Source organism: Carassius carassius, chromosome 8, assembly GCF_963082965.1.
Source record: "Carassius carassius chromosome 8, fCarCar2.1, whole genome shotgun sequence".
Lineage (NCBI taxonomy): Eukaryota > Metazoa > Chordata > Actinopteri > Cypriniformes > Cyprinidae > Carassius > Carassius carassius.
Genome location: NC_081762.1, coordinates 2,672,479 through 2,691,927, shown reverse-complemented (window position 1 = coordinate 2,691,927; position 19,449 = coordinate 2,672,479). Strand labels below are relative to the sequence as shown.

The 19,449-nt window shown below is 37.9% G+C and overlaps 2 protein-coding genes and 1 long non-coding RNA gene across 3 annotated transcripts in view; all 3 read left to right on the top strand.

Moving 5' to 3' along the window:
• Positions 1-7,099: 7,099 nt before the first annotated feature.
• Positions 7,100-7,841, top strand: LOC132144605 (uncharacterized). Its single transcript, XR_009434359.1, has 3 exons — positions 7,100-7,206; positions 7,323-7,534; positions 7,674-7,841. It is a non-coding gene; the product is annotated as an uncharacterized LOC132144605 (long non-coding RNA).
• A 4,032-nt stretch (positions 7,842-11,873) lies between these two features.
• LOC132144604 (zinc-alpha-2-glycoprotein-like) lies at positions 11,874-13,987 on the top strand. Its single transcript, XM_059555168.1, has 5 exons — positions 11,874-12,251; positions 12,405-12,674; positions 12,770-13,042; positions 13,189-13,299; positions 13,812-13,987. The coding sequence occupies exons 1-5, from the start codon at positions 11,957-11,959 to the stop codon at positions 13,931-13,933; spliced, it is 1,071 nt and encodes a 356-aa protein (XP_059411151.1). The 5' UTR covers positions 11,874-11,956; the 3' UTR covers positions 13,934-13,987.
• A 3,140-nt stretch (positions 13,988-17,127) lies between these two features.
• LOC132144844 (zinc-alpha-2-glycoprotein-like) overlaps positions 17,128-19,449 on the top strand; it is a 53,682-nt gene continuing 51,360 nt past the window's right edge. The window contains exon 1 of the mRNA XM_059555409.1: positions 17,128-17,395. Coding sequence (XP_059411392.1) covers positions 17,332-17,395 — 64 coding nt within the window. The 5' untranslated portion in view covers positions 17,128-17,331. The remainder of the gene's footprint in view (positions 17,396-19,449) is intronic.

Genomic DNA, 19,449 nt, shown 5'->3' with positions numbered 1-19,449 from the left:
GAGGGTGGGTTTCTTAAGTAGTGGAGTTATACGAGCCTGTCTAAATGATGAGGGAAAAACACCAGTGTGGAGGGATGTGTTAATGTTGTGAGTGAGTGTAGGTACAACTGCAGGAGACTTCATTAATTTTATCAATGAAAAATGTGGCAAAGTCATCAGCTATTAGAAATGAACCAGGAGGGGGAGGAGGAGGACAAATATTTAGAAGTCGCTGCTGTATATTTTACACAAAGCCAACAAGCTTACACTAGAACTGCAACTACAGCTACTACCATACCATACTTCTACGATAACAGGCCACATAGTTTCACTGTCAAAACATGTTCCATCTGCAGAATAAAGGGAAAAGAAATGTATAAATGCATTAAACATGTTGGCATGGGCCGAGGCATTTTAACTGTAATTATTAGTGGAAAGCAATGTTAACAGCATTGACTATATTATTTGTTTCATATTTTATACACCAGGATTCTCTGGAAGAAGAGTAAAATATCTCAATGGGATCCTCCCTCCAGGACATCTACACCAGACGGTGTATAAGGAAAGCTCGGAGGATCATCAGTGACTCCAGCCACCCGTCACACAGACTGCTCTACCGAACTCCCGAACTGATTCAAATGATTCGCGATCCCCAAACTGACCGAACCCGCTTTGAACTCCCGAATTGTCTCAAATGATTCGCGAACCCGGTACGAACTCCCGAACTGACTCAAATGATTCGCGATCCCCAAACTGACCGAACCCGCTTTGAACTCCCGAATTGTCTCAAATGATTCGCGAACCCGGTACGAACTCCCGAACTGACTCAAATGATTCGCGAACCCGCTACGAACTCCCGAACTGACTCAAATGATTCGCGATCCCCAAACTGACTCAAATGATTCGCGAACCCGCTTTGAACTCCCGAATTGACTCAAATGATTCGCGAACCCGCTACGAACTCCCGAGCTGACTCAAATGATTCGCGATCCCGCTCTGAGCTCCCGAACTGATTCAAATGATTCGCGATCCCAAAACTGACTCAAATGATTCCCGAACACGCTACGAACTACCGAACTGATTCAAATGATTCGTTATCCCCAAACTGACTCAAATGATTCGCGCACCCGCTTTGAACTCCCGATCTGACTCAAATGATTCGCGAACCCACTACGAACTCCCAAAATGATTCAAATGATTTGCGATCCCCAAACTGACTCAAATGATTCGCGAACCCGCTCCGAACTCCCGAGCTGATTCAAATGATTTGCGATCCCCAAACTGACTCAAATGATTCGCGATCCCGCTCTGAACTCCCGAACTGATTCAAATGATTTGCGATCCCGCTTTGAACTCCCGAACTGACTCAAATGATTCGCGATCCCGCTCCGAACTCCCGAGCTGATTCAAATGATTTGCGATCCCCAAACTGACTCAAATGATTCGCGATCCCACTCTGAACTCCCGAACTGATTCAAATGATTTGCGATCCCGCTTTGAACTCCCGAACTGACTCAAATGATTCGCGAACCCGATATACGAACTCCTGAACTGTCTCAAATGATTCGCGATCCCGCTCCGAACTCCCGAACTGATTCAAATGATTTGCGATCCCCAAACTGACTCAAATGATTCGCAATCCCGCTCTGAACTCTAGAACTGATTCAAATGATTTGCGATCCCGCTTGAACTCCCAAACTGACTCAAATGATTCGCGAACCCGCTACGAACTCCCGAACTGACTCAAATGATTCGCGAACCCGCTCCGAACTCCCAAAATGACTCAAATGATTTGCAAACCCGCTTTGAACTCTGAAACTGACTCAAATGAATCACGCTCTGAACTCCTGAACTGACTCAAATGATTCACAATCTGAAGTTCCCATGCAAATCAAATTTACTGATTTTAAGGTAAGAAAAGTATGTTGTTAACAAATAAAATATCAATATTTTCATTCCGAACTGCTTTCCACTTCGAAACATCCACGAAGATAACCAGGTGAGCAGATCAGTCTCTTACTATTCTCTTACTTAATGATCACATCAGATTGTGGTTAATCTTGCAGATCATGATCCTCTCCCTGCAGTTTGGTAATATAAAGATTCCTCCTTTGAACTATGGAAGCACATGGGTAGCGATATTCAACTTGGAATGTAATATGCAAAATGACAAATTGAATATGTAAAATGACAATGCATTTCTGTATTTACATTTTCATTTTCCAATACATTTGTGCAACGTTTGGTGCAAAATGAAAATGAAAATTAAATTACATAATTTTCATTTGCCATTTCATACACCAGTTTTAATATGTAAAATAAAAACTAATTGTAACGCTTTATAAGTTGCAAAATTAAACCTCACCTCTCCAAGATACTCTGAAGGACCTATCTGATAAGTAACTGGAGTGTGGTTCCTGAGATACCCTTTGCCAGTAGGGTTGATAGGAGGATCTGGTGGTTAACCGTACCAAAAGCAGCGGACATATCAAGCAAGTTAAATATTGAATATCTGGATTCTGCTCTTGCCAGTCTTAGAGCTTCAACAACTGAGAGCAAGGCCGTCTCAGTTGAATATCCACTTCTGAAGCCAGATTGGTTGCTGTCAAGGAGGTTGTTGTGTGTGAGAAATGTAGAGACTTGTTTGAACACAGCTTGTTGAAGTGTTTTTGCAATGAAAGGAAGAAGGGAAACTGGTCCGTAGTTCTCTAAAAGAGATGGGTTGAGGGTGGGTTTCTTAAGTAGTGGAGTTATACGAGCCTGTCTAAATGATGAGGGAAAAACACCAGTGTGGAGGGATGTGTTAATGTTGTGAGTGAGTGTAGGTACAACTGCAGGAGACTTCATTAATTTTATCAATGAAAAATGTGGCAAAGTCATCAGCTATTAGAAATGAACCAGGAGGGGGAGGAGGAGGACAAATATTTAGAAGTCGCTGCTGTATATTTTACACAAAGCCATCAAGCTTACACTAGAACTGCAACTACAGCTACTACCATACCATACTTCTACGATAACAGGCCACATAGTTTCACTGTCAAAACATGTTCCATCTGCAGAATAAAGGGAAAAGAAATGTATAAATGCATTAAACATGTTGGCATGGGCCGAGGCATTTTAACTGTAATTATTAGTGGAAAGCAATGTTAACAGCATTGACTATATTATTTGTTTCATATTTTATACACCAGGATTCTCTGGAAGAAGAGTAAAATATCTCAATGGGATCCTCCCTCCAGGACATCTACACCAGACGGTGTATAAGGAAAGCTCGGAGGATCATCAGTGACTCCAGCCACCCGTCACACAGACTGCTCTACCGAACTCCCGAACTGATTCAAATGATTCGCGATCCCCAAACTGACCGAACCCGCTTTGAACTCCCGAATTGTCTCAAATGATTCGCGAACCCGGTACGAACTCCCGAACTGACTCAAATGATTCGCGAACCCGCTACGAACTCCCGAACTGACTCAAATGATTCGCGATCCCCAAACTGACTCAAATGATTCGCGAACCCGCTTTGAACTCCCGAATTGACTCAAATGATTCGCGAACCCGCTACGAACTCCCGAGCTGACTCAAATGATTCGCGATCCCGCTCTGAGCTCCCGAACTGATTCAAATGATTCGCGATCCCAAAACTGACTCAAATGATTCCCGAACACGCTACGAACTACCGAACTGATTCAAATGATTCGTTATCCCCAAACTGACTCAAATGATTCGCGCACCCGCTTTGAACTCCCGATCTGACTCAAATGATTCGCGAACCCACTACGAACTCCCAAAATGATTCAAATGATTTGCGATCCCCAAACTGACTCAAATGATTCGCGAACCCGCTCCGAACTCCCGAGCTGATTCAAATGATTTGCGATCCCCAAACTGACTCAAATGATTCGCGATCCCGCTCTGAACTCCCGAACTGATTCAAATGATTTGCGATCCCGCTTTGAACTCCCGAACTGACTCAAATGATTCGCGATCCCGCTCCGAACTCCCGAGCTGATTCAAATGATTTGCGATCCCCAAACTGACTCAAATGATTCGCGATCCCGCTCTGAACTCCCGAACTGATTCAAATGATTTGCGATCCCGCTTTGAACTCCCGAACTGACTCAAATGATTCGCGAACCCGATATACGAACTCCTGAACTGTCTCAAATGATTCGCGATCCCGCTCCGAACTCCCGAACTGATTCAAATGATTTGCGATCCCCAAACTGACTCAAATGATTCGCAATCCCGCTCTGAACTCTAGAACTGATTCAAATGATTTGCGATCCCGCTTGAACTCCCAAACTGACTCAAATGATTCGCGAACCCGCTACGAACTCCCGAACTGACTCAAATGATTCGCGAACCCGCTCCGAACTCCCAAAATGACTCAAATGATTTGCAAACCCGCTTTGAACTCTGAAACTGACTCAAATGAATCACGCTCTGAACTCCTGAACTGACTCAAATGATTCACAATCTGAAGTTCCCATGCAAATCAAATTTACTGATTTTAAGGTAAGAAAAGTATGTTGTTAACAAATAAAATATCAATATTTTCATTCCGAACTGCTTTCCACTTCGAAACATCGACGAAGATAACCAGGTGAGCAGATCAGTCTCTTACTATTCTCTTACTTAATGATCACATCAGATTGTGGTTAATCTTGCAGATCATGATCCTCTCCCTGCAGTTTGGTAATATAAAGATTCCTCCTTTGAACTATGGAAGCACATGGGTAGCGATATTCAACTTGGAATGTAATATGCAAAATGACAAATTGAATATGCAAAATGACAAATTGAATATGTAAAATGACAATGCATTTCTGTATTTACATTTTCATTTTCCAATACATTTGTGCAACGTTTGGTGCAAAATGAAAATGAAAATTAAATTACATAATTTTCATTTGCCATTTCATACACCAGTTTTAATATGTAAAATAAAAACTAATTGTAACGCTTTATAAGTTGCAAAATTAAAATGAAAATGTATTACAGAAATTATTAGATATGTATAACATGTTCAAGCAAAGACTGTGGCAAAATTATCATTTAAATTGTATTTTTCTTAAATGCATTAACACTCACAGTCAAGACACTTATGATTGCATTTTCATTCAGTGTCCCGCAATAAATGTAGCAAAATTCAATGTGCACATTGAAAATGCATTCCGAGCCGATCACGTGTCCGCCCCTCGCGCCATGTCAATCACTGCGTGAACAAGGCGGGGCTTGTAGAAGGTCAGAGACTCAAATCTCAAGAAGTGGATTCAAGTGAGAGAACATGGACAAGACAGTTGGTCCGTGTATGTTTTGATCATTTCGGTTTATGGCTTCAATATTTCATTCGCACTTGTGGGCGGGGCTGAAACGCTGCTTTCATCTGATTGGTCGAATCGCTCCACCTTTAACTCGGTCTTTTCATTCATTCAGGCAGAATAAGAGTCAGTGCGAGTGAAGCACTGTAATGTCTGAAACTACACTCACTGTTAATTAGCATAATATTTGAATCAGATGTAGCTGGGCACATAATTAACTAATTAATTTTACTTTGTTGGAACAGCAGCTATGCTAATGATGTCTCTATTTGTTTCTATGTTTTGCCACAGGATCTAACTAGGATTTACACAAGCTCCAGTCTGGATCCAGAACACCTGAGAAGAGATGATGCTGACCATCAGAGGACCCCAGATGATGCTAACCTTGAATCAACAACAGAACTAACAAATATTGCTACAAGTGTGACTGCATCATATAATAATTATTAATTATTAATAATATTAATAATGTTCATCATCTGGCTGACTACGACTTGTATAAATTTTTCTACACATCCTGTCATACGTGCACAAACTGACAGTTACCGCTTATAAGCTATTACTAAATATTGTAGAAACATAATTTTCTGTAAAGTTGCTTTGTAACGATTTGTATTGTAAAAAGCGCTATACAAATAAACTTGAATTGAATGTTAAAAGGCACATCATTAAAACAAAAAATAGTTCACATATCGCACCTTAACACGCGTGGAAAACGTAACTAGAACTAGCTACTAAATTAGTTAAAAATGCCTATCCACATGCAGCTATGATCAGCTGTTCCTTCATTGGCTGAGCTTTCAACGTTGTCACGGGAAAGGATGAAGCTGATTCCTCGATTGGTTGGTTCTTGTCTCATGACCTACGGTGTGCTTGCGCCATTTTTAAAAGTTGATGTTTTTAGCTCGATGCGGTGAGGACGCACCTGGAAAAACGAGTGCGAGTCGCTTACTTTATGAGCACGCATACCGCACGCCTACATTTGAAATAACGAACTTGAGCGCGCAAAAGACGCGATATGTGAACGGCCCCTTCATTTCAATCTTTGTCATTTTTGTGAAATTATGTACCACAACTTAACAGTTTTGCTTTATGGATAAAAAAAATTATCTGTTGAACACCAAACATAAACAAAAAGAAGTAATAAACTCATTATTTTCATAAATTTTACAAAGTAAACAATTTGTTTGCATTTGCGCGAGCATGTTCACGCAGTGTTGTCTCGCGAGTGCAGTTCACGTTTTTGAATTCCAACCGTCGAGGGGAGACTGATCCCCGTCTGCTGATTTAAATTGATGGTCTGACGGAAATATTGTTGTGGTAAGTCAGATTAATATTTTTTTAAAGTAATTTACTTTTTAAAAGCTTTAAACCCATAAAGCTGTCAATGTTTCTGAAGCGGATGTACACAGGAAAGAGCCTGAACCGTGTGAGTGTCACAAGTTGCCTTACATCGGTAAGTTTTGTTGTGCTTGTTGCAAACTGTTAAATTTTGTGATTTCTGATCCTAAGCTTAGTTTTTAACTGCAGATAGTGCTCTAAGCTAGTTTTTGACCGCACACTCAAATGGTAATGAAGAACAGCTCTACAGAACAGAACAGAACAGCCATACAATCTGCAGTATGAGACATACGACCAAATCAAGTTTTTGATTATTCTTGACATCCATGAATAAAAGTCATGTGGGTTTGGAACAACAAAGGTAAATAAGTAAATGGTGACAGAATTTTTTTTTGGGTGAATGAATGCTTTAATTCTACTGACATTTGTGCTATGTCATTTCTAAATATTTTTCCTTATATGAAGTGTCTTTTGCTCATTTCAGCAAACAAAAAGATGCAAGACTGCAAACTTTCCAGTACTCCTGTGAACTGATAATCCGGTTTCCACCCAGTCCCAGGAGGTTTGTCTGTTTTATCCTTCTTCACTAAAATGTCTTAAAATTGCTTGGTTATTGACCAGTAATGCTAGGAGATTGTAGATATACAATAGGAATTTTGTCATTTACTACTTTTTCAGATTATATTAAACCTGGAAAATATTGGAGAAGATCAATTAAGTTTTCAGGAGCACATTACTGTGATAAATGCTGAACTACGTAAAAGACAACCTGACTACACAAACATATCAAAAATCGAATGAGATGCGCTCTTTTTAAAAGAGTTGATTTAATGACAAAATCAACATGAGAGGTCATGGACATGTTCCCATTTCTTCAGGTTCCACAACTTGTGAGTATTTGGTTTTAGTGTTGTTTCCTTTGAGTTTAGTATTTCCACTGCGTTTTCATTTTTTTTTGTATGAATAAAAACAGTCAAAATTGTTTTAATGAATTTTTCTTTCTATTTTCTTTCTTTCTTTTTTTGGTAGCTGCTGCATGAAGTGAAGATGCGGTTTGGGAAGGACCTTCATCTTAATCTAGAGACTGCTCTTCAAGTTCTGAATAGTTTACTTCAGCAAATTGACACAAACACAAAAAGTATGTTCTTTTTTTCCTTAACACAACCATTAGTTGTTTGGTTTGTTGAACGGTTACTGTAATAAATCTATTTATACATGGTTTGTCTGAATATCTGATTCTGATCTGCTAAAAGGTGTGCATTAAAATACATTGATTCACAGGTAGTTCCAGTCAGTTTAATTACAATTAAAGTTTAATGTGTTGCTACAATGACATACATGCAAACAAAACACTTGCACACGGAGATCGGAGATTAAAGTAATTTGAACTGAGACATTTTGCATGTAATTTATAGTCCAAAATGCAATGCTGTTTTACATTTGATTACTTTATTTAAATTCTGTACCTAAAATCTAATGCAAGACCTAGCTAAAAAAAAAACTGAAAGTCAGTTTATTTTATTTGTATCTTTACTCTGTTGTGGGGGTGGACAGTTCAGCTTTTGAGTCCGAGCAGGAACCTTCAGGTAAAGTTTAAGCTATTAGCAAAACTAAACATGCTAGCTATACTCTTAGAAAAATATATGTGCTTTTATGATTTATAAGGTCATCAGTAGTAGGACTGTGATCATTGGGACATACAATTGATGGCTGCATAATCAATATAGATTATTGAAAGTGCTTATTTCATATAGCAGAGAAACTCAATGTGCAGAGTGAGAGAGAGAGGGATTCAGGGAAAGATGATAGAGACAGTGAATGCCTTGATACTTCTTGATACTCCATTTGATTATTTTGCTGTTCACAGTCTAAGGATTTTGATTTATTCTTTAATTATAACCCAATTCAAACCACTGAAAGAGCTAAAGAGTTTATCAGTCTGGTGGACACATGAATTGTGTGGTGACTGCAGCAACAGATGTGGCCTGAGGTGAGTCAGATTCCCGGCCTGATTGACTGTCCCAGTCTGCCACTGGCTAACTGTATGTATGTACATATGTGTATAATATGTAGTGCTAACTGTAAGTATGTCTATGTGCATATTGCACATTTTCACCTATTGAAGTTCACCTCTGCACTACTAAATGCAACATATATATATATATATATATATATAACATTTCTGTAATCTGTATAGCCTACTAGTCAACAGTTTTTTAACAGTAAGATTTTTAATGTTTTGAAAGAAGTCTCGTCTGCTCACCAAGCCTGAATTTATTTCATCCAATGTACAGCAAAAGCAGTAATATTGTGAAATATTTATACTATTTAAAATAACTGTTTTCTATCTTAGTATATTTTAAATGTAATGTATTCCTGTGATCAAAGGTGAATTTTCAGCATCATTCCTCCAGTCTTCAGTGTCACATTAATCAGAAATCATTCTTAATATACTGATATGCTGATTATCAATATTTAAAACAGATAAGTACATTTTCTTCAGCATTCTTTGATGAATAGAAGGATCCACAGATCAGCATTTATGTGAAATAAAAAGCTTTCGCAACATTATACACCATATCATTCAAAAGCTTAGTCAGTATAATTTTTTTTGTTAAATTATATAAATTAATACTTTTATTTAGCAAGGATTCTTTAAATTGATCAAAAGTGATGATAAAGATAATTTTACAAGAGATTTCTATTTCAGATAAAAGCTGCTCTTCTGAACTGTCTATTCATCAAAGAAACCTGAAAACATTCTAATCAGCTGTTTTCAACATTATCTTAATAAGAATTTTTTTTCTTTCTTTTTTTATAGCAGCAAATCAGTAGGCTATATCAGAATTATTTCTGAAGGATTGTGTGATTGGAGTAATAATGCAAAAAAAAAAAATCAGCTTTGAAACCTCAATAAATTACATTTTGAAATATATTCAAATAGAAAACAGCTATTTTAAATAGGCTAGTAAAAATATTTCAAAATTTCACTGATTTGCAATACTTGGATAAAATAAATGCAGGCGAGACTTCTTAAAAAAAAAACATAAACTAGCTTACTGTTCAAAAACATTTGACTGGTAGTGTATACTATAGGCAACTTGAATTTTTCTCTAATTTCTAGCTTTTAATTGGCTTAGAAATCTATACCTGCTGGACAATAACAATTTGTTTATATAGCTTAATCACTTAATAAGGCAGAATAGTTTCTATACTGTAGCTAATAAATGCTGTCAATTAGCACTGCATTGTTCATATACTTTATTTATCACCTGCTGGATATTTTTTGGACTAAAAAAAACTAAACTAAACCGAAAACAACTGTTTCATACAGCGATAGCCGGACGCTGTTGCCCCAATATTAGGAGTTTCCTGGGACTTTCTGCGCGAGAGCGGCCTCTGGCTTCGAGTTTGAATGAAACACACTCTGCAGGAGAGTTTAGCGCTCCGTGATGTTCATCTCGCTTTCTCCGTCCAAAAAAAAAAACATCAGGTCATGCGCAGACTATTCTGTCTCTTTGAGTTTAAATCTATATTTATTCACACCAGCTCTTGAAAACCTCTATACGAACACACTTGACCGAGAAAGTGCGGAGGACAAAGTTTCTTTGGTGATAAAAGTGGGGCGGTTACACAAGTCTGCAAGTGTGCAGCTGCCAAACCCTTCTCCGACCACGTGCCTCTGAACCATAGACAGTAAAAGAAAGCTCTGAACACCGATTTTCCGGAAATGTTTGCAGCTTTTAATGTCCATGGGGTTTTGCTATGCGCGTTCGGCGCAGTTTCCTCTAAACTTGAAATGGATTTGATGTTCTCTCTCATACTGTTTGCAAACATAGGACTACGCTGCATTTATTCTGGTAAGTTATTCGTTATGTATTAATGTATGTTTTTTTTCTCTTTTTTTTTCTGGCGGTTGGACTAATACAAGTAATCCTGCAGGTCATAACTTTGTTTTCTAACTCCACGAGTGCAATCGTGTTTATCTAAAAGGGTAGGCTACTTTTCCTTTCTTTACTCATAGCTAAAAAGCCATGTGTTGACTCTGAAAGACATACTTTAATTATGTGCATTTATGGAATATTTAATACATTTCGTATTAATCCATGTTAATTTTAACATGACCAATGCGCTGTCAATTTAATTCTTAGTCTCTTTAATAAAAAAATAGACAGTGTGCAGGAAAAATCCCTGAAAAGTACCACACCCCTCAGGTCTCAGTGGGTACATGTGTGAACTCGTGCAGGTAATTCTGAATAATGTCCCTAGGGGCACCTCATACAGGACACTTGAGAAATATGTTACTGGCAGTGAAGTACCTTTACTTTGAAAAGTGGTGGAGACACCACGCAACTCGTTTTGCTATTTCTAAATTAATAACCTAATTTACTTTGGACTGGGTTTAGAGTTGGAAAAGCTTGATTTGCTTTTCAAAAATACATCGATCCAGGTGCGATGTTCTGTCAGATTTTGCTACCTCCCATTAAAACAGTGGATATAGTACAGTTCGACAACGAAAAATGCTACTGTAAAGTTATAATTTATTAACCCTTACAGTAAATCAAATACAGTAATTATGTGTTATATTCGCGGTTGTGGGATACAGCTACAGGAAACCAACAATAAATATATATATATATTTTTTGTTTTATTAAAGTCTACAGCTCCCCTAAACCTACCCTTACAGTAATGCAGATACATTAAATATTGTTCAGCATGAGAATAAGGACGCGGTATTGATGTGCGCATGCGCAGTAAACCCTGGTAGGATCATATGTCAGGACACTGGCTCCAGAGAATCAGTATGCTGATGAACTTTCATCGTAGTTTATAATTATATGTAAACGAAATTGGTTAACATTCAACCCGTTCTTTTTCTCAAAGCACTAGTTTATTAATAAATAATTTTAATGTATTTTTTCCCCCTGACACGTTCATAATCACTTTGCCGGTGCTTTGAGGGGATTGCTTTATGCGCGAGCTCGAGCGCGGAATAGTCTCTAATACACCTGTCTATATTAAAAACACTGCAGTTCAAACCCATCACTCCTTTAATGTTTAATTCAAGCCTAGTGTATGTTGATAACATAATAAAATTTGATGTGAATGACTCACATTTCTGCAACAATACCATGGTTACAGTTACTATAGTACCACATAGTATAAAGTAAATCTGAGGTATGTAAATAATATTAGTGTTAATAAGCTTGAGTGAACTGACCTGTCTTAAAGAGGCATCTGAATTATTCAAGAGAGAGATAAAGATATTAATTGGAGGACTCTCAGGCAGTTTGACTAAATGTAATGTTGACATGACCTTAAGACTTTTATTCTCTTGCATTTATCTTTATTTATCTTCAGAGAGACACCATCTCCTGTTTGTTTACACCGTCCTCAGCAAATCTGATGGAGTCTCTGGTCCTGTGTTCAGTGCAGTGTGTGTGTATGACGACCGATGGATCTCTCACTACAGTAATGAAGAACACTGGAAAAGAGATTGTTTGGATGCAGAAATCTGGAGATATACCAGAGAACCTCATGAATCTAGAGACTGGTTCATAAATCTGGTTAACTCTCTGGCAAACTGCACAAGCTCCAGATGTGAAGGTGAATTCATTGGGTTTTACTGGAATTATATTGACATATTTTTAAGTGTTCAAAGGTTTTTATGGGCCACTGTATTTATTATATTACAACATATTTTTAAACTTGTAATAATTAGTTGTTGTTTTTTATTTATTTATGAACTGAAATGTTTAGGCCTCCATACACTACAGAGGAGAGTCGGCTGTGAGGTGGAGAAACATCCAGATGGAGCAGTGATGAATGTGAACGCACTTGACGAGTACGGATATGATGGAGAGGATTTTATTTTCTTTAATTATGACACAATGAAGTGGATTGAAAAAAGTCCAAAGGCAAAAGAAACCAAAATGAAATGGGACGCTGACAGATTTCGCAATCATTATCTCCAGTTCTACCTCAAAGACTGCATCGACTGGATCTCCACATATAATGCTTCGATTAACAGTATGTGTTTCTTTAATGACTTCAGTGTTTCACACTCAATCATTTATGTCTTTTTGTTCAGAATCAGTTCCTCTATCATCTGCTTCTTATTGCAGCTCCTCCAGTTCTTCACATGTTTGCATCTGCAGCTCCTCATGACCAAAGCGAGCTGAATCTGACCTGTCTGGCCACTGGCTTCTACCCCAAACACATAGAGATGAAGATCACGCTAAACAACATCACAGTCCAACCCTTCAGCTCTTCTGGAGTCAGACCCAACGATAACCAGACCTTTCAGGTGAGAACCAGTGTGAAGATACACAGAGATGAGAAACGGGGTTATGAGTGTCACGTCCTTCACAGCGGTCAGACATTTACAACATCATGGGGTAAATATGACCATATTAACAGTCAGACTTTAATATTGTACAGTAGCTTCCTACTCCAGCTGGCAGCTCAGAATTGGTATTTATAGCATTTACTTGTTGCATGACTTTATAGAATGTTTAGAACATTGTTTAATTTTTTCCTGCAGATGGAAGCCTTGGTTCTAGAAGTCATCACTGGGCAGAAGTAGCTGCAGGTGCTCTTGTGATTTCAGTTCTATACATCATGTGTTTACTCTACAAAAACAGAAGGTTCAACGGTGAGTTCATATTTATTCAAGGACTCATTGACCCAGAAAAAAAGTCTTTATTTGCTCACCCTCATATTATTCCATATTATGGAAATTTTTGATGAATAGTCAGTCACACTCGGCCTTCCAACAACTGCAAACAGGACAAACGCTATAATAGCATGTTTCAAATGTAATTTGTCTCATTCTCATTTGTCTTTATGAGATTAATTATTTAATGGAATATTTATTCAGCATTTAAATATGGAGACCATGCTGTAAAATCTAGTACCATAAATGCTTATGAGTTTAATATGCACACAGTCTGAAAAAAGCAGGGTTGTTTCAACCCAAGTTTGGGTCAAATATAGACTAAGCTTACTTTTGGGTTAAAAATTGAATGTAAAAATTGAACCCAGCGGTTGGGTTAGTTTAAAGTGGGGTTTATCAAGTGAAACATATAATGTACTGAATTGGTATGAAATCAACATGAGCTGATGCTAATTCTAAAGTTTTCTAATAATATGTTGTATCATCTCTAGGCCAGATGAACTGCAGTAGTTCCACCACAGAACATGGGAACATCACCTCGAGATCAGCAGATCCCCTGACTGCAAGTGATTCAGATGAAAACAATGAACTGCTGCAGATTAATTTAACCTAATTTCTGTCATGACAAATCTCGTATAGGTAATGTACATGACAGTGTTAATGTATGTGGTCTTGGCAGAATAGATCTGCCATGCTGCTACTGCTGCTGGGACAGAGCAAGTACTGAGACTTGCTACTGCCATTACATATAGAGAATACTGCTGCTGCATATATAACATGAAGCTGGGGATGGTGGAGGGTTTCTGTTTATTGTAAATAATCAAGGTATTTGAGCTCATTGGCTACTGATACAAGTGAAAACCAATCAGCTGTGCAATGTGATGATGTCATTAGGTCAGATTGAGGTAGACCTGTCATACTCTGCCATCTAGAGTTTCATGCCAGAACTCTGGATTTCTTGTAGTATTTGCTTTTTGAAATGTCACACACACACACACACACCGTGAACACACAGCCAGAGCATGTTTGCTGCGGCGCCCGGGGAGCAGTTGGGGTTCAGTGCCTTGCTCAAGGGCACCTCAGTCGTGCAAATCGTTGTGACAATTGCACTTAGAGATTAAGGCTTTCGAAAAATATGCCAAAGCAATTGAGAAAAACTGCAATAGTTCAGCTTTAAATATGCAGATAAGTTAATAATAAAGGCTTAGTGCATTTTAACTTTAATTTTTATGCTTTTATTATTAGTAGAACCCCCCCCCCCATTCTTGATTTTGTTTTGGACGTTAAACCAGTGTTTAACAACCCTGGTCTTGAAGTAAATTGTGCAATGTGTTAAATTAATTTAATCAAATTCTTTTGTATCAATTTGCATCTATTTGTATAAAATATGTGATAATTACCTTTTTGTATGTCCATGGTTGTTCCTTGTTACATAATGCACTTTACAGTTGTTTCAGGGAATGCATGGCATGTATCATTTTTATTTTATCAGTGTTTTATCAGTGTTATTTTTGAAAATGATAGCATTAACAAAATTAATAAAATCGGCACCTTGTGTAATATGCTGTTTGTTGTCTTTCACTGATGTTAAATTTGTTTTGTTTTTGTTTTGTGTTTTTTTTCTTTTCTTTTTTCTTTACAAACAAAACAACTAAATTTGTAAAAGCATCCTTTATTGTGGATTAGAACTACTCCTGTCTGAAATTTCACATTGCTTTTATTTCCTGCTGGTCTGATTTTGGATACATTGACTTGACCTGAAGAAAAAAAAGGGTTTTGATTGCAGTATATGAACAGTTTTTGAGTGCAGACAAATTCAAGTAAACATCTTTTGTTTTACAGACTTAAGTGTAAAATGGGGGAAAATCACATCCACAACATGATTAATTTCCTAATTTTGTGATCTCTTGGTTGGTTTGCTGGTTAACTAGCCAGCAACAGTTTTCTCTACATGTTAAATCTGTCTTCATCCCAAGCAAAAGCAAAATAATGTATAATTTAATAACACAACACACCAAAGCTTAATGAACTTACACACCATATTCTTTTTGTAAGCAGTCAATGAAAATACAACACTTACAAACATTCATCATTTTATGACAGGTTTATGATATAATGACTTACACAATGGGATGCAGAACATGGGTATTGATATTTAATATTCTGAAGAAATGCTTCCACATAAACAAATAATGATATCAACATTCATCTGTGAATCAATAGACTCAGTATATTCAGATAGTATTTTCACATTAATAAACAGCTTCATCTGAAAGTATATCAGAGTGTGGTTCAGCTCTTATTTCTTAGTGGCCTTTTCATCCTAGCCTTGCTACAATAACATACTTGCCAATCAAACTCTTTCTGATTCTAATGTAAAAATTTTACCCATCTTCTGGTCTGGGTAAATCTTAATCATAAAGTTTAATCATGCATAAACCACCTGCATGATCATATAACATTGGATCAGAGATGGATAAAGCATTTTTGTTTTAAGGCGTTAACATAATTTAATTACAAAATAAATGTGACTTTATATGTAAATCCGGAAATCAGGCGCGGGCTGAACATCGGGAGAACAGGGACAATTCCCGGTGGACTGGAAGCCGATTTGGCTCACTATTTCAATATTATTATTGTATAATTGCATGTCACATGTACTAAAGCGATTATTTCTGTAGTATATGCGGCTGCATATAAGTAATTAAAAGAACGCAGGTCAGTGAGTATTGATGCTAGTTACATTAATGTCCCGCTAGAGGGCAGTGTGTGTTATGTTGTGGATGTGGAGAATAGTGATGGGATTTATGGCTCTTTGAGGGGATCCGGATCTTCGCGATCCGTTCCTTTCAAAGAGCCGTTCAAAAGAACGGCTCTTTTGGCTCTTTTAAATATTTAGTCAGTTTTAAGAAGCTTGGAGGCATCTCAGTTTATCCTGGAAATAATCACTGGGAAGAATGATGAGGTGAGATTTGTAGTCAAATAATTAAAACTCAGATATTACACACCAATATCTGAGTTTGAATTATTCTGAAATATTGATTTTTACCTCATTTGTCATGTGTGGACTATATTCCATAGGGTTGCACAAATCCCTCTGCTTAGACAGTGACATCACTATTTTGGATTTACCTTTAGTACAAAGTGTGTGTGTTTAAAGCTACGTTGACTTATGTTATTCATACAATACCTACTCACGAATAAACATCAAAAACAAAGCCAGCTGCAATGAATTTCTGTGCAAAACAGCTTTTACTACAAACACTTCCACACAAGAACATTGTTATCACACAAGAACATTTTGATAGAAAAATATTTAAAGTAGATAAAATTAAAATAAATAAAATGGAAATGTCTACATACTACTACTACTGTAAACTTTGCAAATAGGACATCAGCCACTTCAAGTCAATGAACAATAACAAAGTGGGCTGCAATGAATGTCTGTGCAAAACAGCTTTTTTTCAACGCTCCTACCCAATGACAGAGGCATGCAGGGTTTTTTTCCACTGGAGTAGTCACGTGAAGGATGCGTGCACAACTAATAACTAATATCATCACGCTATAAAGGGTTGGCCTGCGCTGGGTGCGCCCCTCCCCCATAACTGTTCTGTCTCGCGGCGGAGCTCATTTGTGTGCATCTGTGTGAAACGCATAGGAAAAAAGAACGACAGAAAGAACGGCTCCCCTCCAGCCGCGACTCGGCTCCCATCGTTCATGTTTATGAGCCGTTCAAAAGAATCGGTTCGTTCGCGAACGTCACAACTCTAGTGGAGAAGTTGTTGCTTCCGGTCTGTGTGTGTGGCGGTATTAAAGCTGATCAACAGTCACAGTGCTCTCCTCTGATGTTTTATAACCCACATAAACAGAACATGATAATTTCAGAGTCCGTCATTCGATAATTAAATCTCTAATCAATCATGAATCGGTTAGTCGTGACCGTCGATGCTTTGGCTCGAGCGCTCCGTCAAACGGTTTGGATCAGACTCCGAGTAATCAATGTGAGAGAGAATGAAGTGGACTCTTGAAGCGCACAGCTGGAGCAGAAAACTACTGTTCAGGGTTTCAGGTGCAGGTCAGTTTCTGCTGTAAAGATGCTATTGTATTTTTATCTTTGTTTAATTAGTTACGCAGCAGTTCATTGCTCACAACAGCGGCGGACTGGGAACAAAAAGTGGCCCTGGTCTTTCTGACCCACAGCAGCCCACCACATCATAACACATCCGCTCCTGTTTTGATGTAATTTATTAATTTAATATCTAAGTAAACAGTTTGGGGATTTTAACCAATAGGGCAACTGATTCTCCGTTGAAACAAACAAACAAAAAAAACAAAAAAAAGCGTGCAGCAGCTGTACATTTAGCAACTCCTAGCATCATAAATGCTCATCAAGACACAAACATTCTCCTAGAACTCACACTTTGCATTCAGTTAACAGATCCATATGAATCATGCATGAAATAGAAGTTTATAAACTCAAACGATAGCTTTATGTGCTTTACAGATGAACTTCAAGTCTTAATTTATTCGAAATGTTCAATAAATCACCTTTGACTCTTTAAAACAAGTTCATGATCCGTTTCGTGAACAGATGATTCTTCTGAGTCAATCTTTTGCTGCCCGATGGGCTATCTTGAATAGTGATGTAAAATTCCCAACTTGATCCACGTTGTTCACTCGCTTGAAGGGGTGAAAGTTATATCTTAAAATAAACAGTTTTTGATAAATTGTGATGTGAGTTTAATGGGAACAGGGGTAAGCTTAAAGGATACAAAAATTTACTCATTGAGCACAGACAAACTTTTTGCATTTAATGATGTATATCTTAATTTAAATGCTTTTAAATGAATATATTTGTGTGAGAGATTAATATTTTTTAACATCTTTTTGTACTGAAACCAATATCTTGTGCACTAAAAAAACCTCAATGTATATTTTTTTGTGAGCTTAATAGGTACATTTACTTGAATGAATGAATGAATGAATGATGCATTTATATAGCACTTTATTGTGTATTGGTGTACACCAAAGTGCTTTTCAATCATGTGGGGGGTCTCTCCTCAACCACCAGCAGTGTGCAGTATCCACCTGGACGGTCTGACGGCAGCCACAGGACACCGGCACCAGTGCGTTCACCACACACCAGCTACAACTGGAGAGGAGAAAGAGACACAGAGCCAATCAAGTGGTTGGGGATTATTAGGAGGCCATGATTGACAAAGGTCAAGGGGGGAATTTGGTCAGGACACCAGGGTTACACCCCTACTCTTTATGAGAAGTGCCATGCGATTTTTAATGACCACAGAGAGTCAGGAACTCGGTTTAACGTCTTATCTGAAAGATAGTGCTTTTTTGACAGTATAGTGTCCCCATCACTACACTGGGGCATTAGGACCCACACAGACCACAGAGTGAGCGCCCCCTGCTGACCTCACTAGCACCTCTTCCAGCAGCAACCTAGTTTTCCCAGGAGGTCTCCCATCCAGGTACTGACCAGGCTTCAGTGGGGGACCAGTCTTGGGCTGCAGGGTGATAAGGGTCTTATATATGGCATCTTTAAAAAAAAAATGCAATCGGACCGTAAATTTAGACGTCATGTCATTGACCCATCCACTGTTAGAACTCTTGTTTAAAAACAATAAAAATATTTCCAAATTTAAAAAGCTGTGATTATTTTTACCTATTACATATAAATTCTCATATTAGTGGCTTTTCCCTTGTTAGGTTGAAGCAACGCTTGCGTTGATTCTTTATTATTTTAGTTTGTTGTTTTTGTGCTGACGCTGGGCTGAGGGCACTGCCGCTGTACCAGTCTCTCTCTGGTTTATCTGAGAGTAGTCTGTACTGACGGTATTCCAGTGCTTAAAGTCACTTAGCTCTTGGTGGAAGCACGAAGCTTAGGCTTGAGGTAGTGTTGTGTGTAGGTAGTGGGGAAAGTCACTAAGTCTGAGAAGTTTGAAAAGAGTTGATGTTGAACTTCATGTTCTAGAGGTTGTTTGAGCTTTTTAAGATGACTATGTTATTAGATGCGTTTTTTTAGCATCCCTGAGGAGAGCTTTTATAAACTTTCTAAGAAAGTTATTGGAAGTAGCAGAAAAGTATGAAATCAGCCTTACCACTAAAGAAAAG